This window comes from Piliocolobus tephrosceles, chromosome 16, assembly GCF_002776525.5.
Source record: "Piliocolobus tephrosceles isolate RC106 chromosome 16, ASM277652v3, whole genome shotgun sequence".
Lineage (NCBI taxonomy): Eukaryota > Metazoa > Chordata > Mammalia > Primates > Cercopithecidae > Piliocolobus > Piliocolobus tephrosceles.
Window position 1 is genome coordinate 55,034,255 of NC_045449.1, and position 3,634 is coordinate 55,037,888.

Genomic DNA, 3,634 nt, shown 5'->3' on the forward strand with positions numbered 1-3,634 from the left:
TTTATTTATTTATTTATTTATTTATTTATTTATTTATTTATTTATTTTGAGGCAGAGTCTCACTCTGTCGCCCAGGCTGGGGTGCAGTGGCCGGATCTCAGCTCACTGCAAGCTCCGCCTCCTGGGTTTATGCCATTCTCCTGCCTCAGCCTCCTGAGTAGCTGGGACTACAGGCGCCCGCCACCTCGCCTGGCTAGTTTTTTGTATTTTTTTAGTAGAGACGGGGTTTCACCGTGTTAGCCAGGATGGTCTCGATCTCCTGACCTCGTGATCCGCCCATCTCAGCCTCCCAAAGTGCTAGGATTACAGGCTTGAGCCACCGCACCCGGCCGCAGCATTGATTTTTTTAATGAAGTGGAAAGAGAGCTGGGAATAACAAGTCGGGCCCACCTCACCTACCTCACCTGGTGGGTTTGTTTGTTTCGTTTTGTTTTTGTTTCGAGACCGAGTTTCGCCCTGTCACCCAGGCTGGAGTGCAGTGGTGTAATCTCGGCTCACTGCAGTCTCCACCTGCCAGGTTCAATGGATTCTCCTGCCTCAGTCTCCCGAGTAGCTGGGATTATAGGCACCTGCCACATGCCTGGCTAATTATTGTATTTTTAGTAGAGATGGGGTTTCACCATGTTGGCCAGGTTGGCCTCGATCTTCTGACCTCAGCTGATCCACCCACCTCGGCCTCCCAAAGTGCTGGGATTACAGGTGTGAGCCACCACGCCTGGCCCTCACCTGGTGGTTTTGAATGTGAACTGAATGTGTTGGTAAATTAAGCATGCAGATAGACGTAAATAACACTTGGGCAGGAATATGGAACACGGGATGAGGATGGGCACCTAGCTGTTGGAGAGGGTGATGGGGAGGCTGAGATCTGCCTGCCATCAACTGGGAGGAGGGGCTCCTCTCTCTCTTCACCCCTCCTCGCCCCCCAACACTCCCCGGAACTTATCCTCCCCTCTTCTTTCCCCAGGCGAGCCTTGAACCAGGATGGCTGAGCCCCGCCAGGAGTTCGATGTGATGGAAGATCACGCTGGGACGTACGGGTTGGGGGACAGGAAAGATCAAGAGGGCTACACCATGCTCCAAGACCAAGAGGGTGACACGGACGCTGGCCTGAAAGGTTAGTGGACAGCCATGCACAGCAGGCCCAGATCACTGCAAGCGAAGGGGTGGCAGGAACAATTTGCATCCAGAATCATAAAGAAGTTTTAAATACATTATTGTCTTAGATTGTTAGTAGAGTGAAACCTCATTAATTTGAGTGGGCCAGGATAACTCAAACAGTGAGATAATGGCCAGGCACGGTGGCTCACGCCTATAATCCCAGCACTTTGGAAGGCCCAGGCAAGAGGATCCCTTGAGGCCAGGAATTTGAGACCAGCCTGGGCAACATAGCAAGACCTCGTCTCTAAGAAAAATTTAAAATTTAGCTGGGTGTTGTGGTGCATGTCTATAGTCCTAGCTACTCAGGATGCTGAGGTGGAAGAATCACTTGAGCCCAGGAGTTCAATGTTGCAGTAAGCTGTGATTATGAAACTGCACTCCAGCCTGAGCAGCAGAGCAAGACCCTGTTGGAAAAAAAAAAGAAGAAGAAATTTACCTTGAGTTACCCATGAGTGAATCTAGGGACAAAGATTGCAGGGGCTTGACAATCTCTCAAATACAGGGTACTTTTTGAGGCGTTAGCCATACCTGTTAGCTTATAAATCAGTAGTATTGATTAGCATGTAAAATATGTGACTTTAAACATTGCTTTTTATCCTTCCTTAGATCAGGCCTGACTGGCCTCTCTTTAGCAAGAGTTGGTTAGCCCTGGGATTCTTACTGTAGCCACATTAATAAATGACATCAACTTCTAAATATTCTATAATGCCATCGTTTGGCCAAATTGACTTTGCCTCTTCCTTTGTCTTTCCAAATGAAATGTTTCATTTCACTGTCAGACCACATGGTCTGGGACCCCACAGAGCACACAGCCCTCCCTCTATCTCCCCATGCTGGCCCTTCACCCACTGCTGGAGTGCCAAGTTGGTCCAAGGGTTGGACCAAGTTGTCTCAGGTTGTCTCAAGGTTGGTCCAGGTTGTCTCAGTGCTGGCTTGTGCTACAAGGAGCCCTTCTTTCCACGGGTGTCGCTAGCAGTGAGTGCTCACAGCAACAGCCCACGGTGCAGCCCGAGGGCAGGGTGGACTCAGTCCCTGCCTCTATACCCATTTCTAAGCAAGCAAAATGGCAAACACTCTACTTTTCTCTTTTAATGCTAAAAATAAGAAAACACGTTGCAGCCCAGGGTATGGGTAGTGGATGGAAGCCATGGAGTTCCAAGGTGGGAAGTGATCTCTACTGGATATGTCTATTCAGGAAGATCACTGGAGTGAGTGGGGTCTCTGGGAGGTTCCCTGAGTGTGGGAAGCTGGGACCACCAGCTTTCTCACACAGGGAGTGGCCATCCCAGCTTGGAGAGGTTCCAGGACTGGTTGCGAGGCTCGTTTCAGATTTCCATCTGTTGAATCAGGGAAGGTGTTGGATTATGAGGAATTTGGGAATTAGGAAAGTGGGTGCAGGTAGGTTGGGGGGAGGTGAAGGAAGACATGGGCACTTTGCAGGAGCAGGGGCTGCTCAGAGGTGTCCGAGAAGCTCTGGGTGAGGAGGTGAGAGGGAGAGGGGAATGCAGCTCAGCGCAGCCTCCCTGCCTGAGGTCAGCCATCACGTGGTGATGGAAAGATGGAAATGTGCTTTCTGACGGCTCCAGCCAATGCTGCCGTGGATTCAGCTCCCCAGGGAGGCCAGCTGAGAGGCTCCAAGCTAGGAGATCTGTTTTCTCCTTTGAATCCTTCTTAGAGGCTGGGCATGGTGGCTCACACCTGTAATCCCAGCACTTTGGGAGGCTGTGGCGGGAGGATCGCTTGAGCCCAGGAGTTCCAGACCAGCCTGGGCAACATAGTGGGACCTCGTCTCTACAGATAATAATTTTTAACATTATCTGGGCATAGTGGCATGCACCTATAGTCCCAGCTACTCAAGAGGCTGAGGCAGAAGGATCGCTTGAGCCCAGGAGGCAGAGGTTGCAGTGAGCCAAGATCCCATCACTGCACTCCAGCCTGGGCAACACAGTGAGACTCCCGTGTCAAATTATAATAATAAAAAATAAATCTTTCTCAGTCCCTTCCTCACTGTGTCCCCCTCCACTAAACTTTTCCACCTCCTCTCCCACTTTCCTCGCTCCCGCTTTCCCTCTCCTTCTCTCCCCACTCCATTTTTTCTTTCTCTGCTGTTTCCCATCCCTTCCTCCTCTCCATCCTGCAACATTGCCTACCCTGTCCCCGCTCAGGATGTGTTAAGTGAGGGGTGGTAGCCTCCAAGACCTCAACCCCGAAGGTTAGCCTGTTGAAACCACTTCCTCCCAGCTGCCCCCCGGCAGTTGGTGCTGTTGGGGGAAACTGGGATTGGGGACCTCTTTTTGACAAAGAGATGAAGAGTTCCCTCACCAGGTGCCTGGGACCGGGGTGTGGGTGTCCCAGCCTATCCCAGCGCATCTGTTTGCATCATGCTGCTTTCAACTGGGGGCGGTGGCTCATGCCTGTAATCCCAGCACTTTGGGAGGCTGAGGTGGGTGGATCACGAGGTCAGAAGTTCAAGACC

At 51.2% G+C, this 3,634-nt stretch overlaps 1 protein-coding gene across 8 annotated transcripts in view; it reads left to right on the forward strand.

Annotated features, from left to right (window-relative positions):
• MAPT (microtubule associated protein tau) overlaps positions 1 to 3,634 on the forward strand; it is a 133,788-nt gene that overhangs the window by 66,741 nt on the left and 63,413 nt on the right. For all 8 annotated transcript variants that reach the window (XM_023196183.2, XM_023196175.2, XM_023196176.2 and 5 more), the window contains exon 2: positions 965 to 1,114. In XM_023196183.2, the coding sequence (XP_023051951.2) occupies positions 982 to 1,114 (133 nt within the window). In that variant the 5' untranslated portion in view covers positions 965 to 981. The remainder of the gene's footprint in view (positions 1 to 964; positions 1,115 to 3,634) is intronic.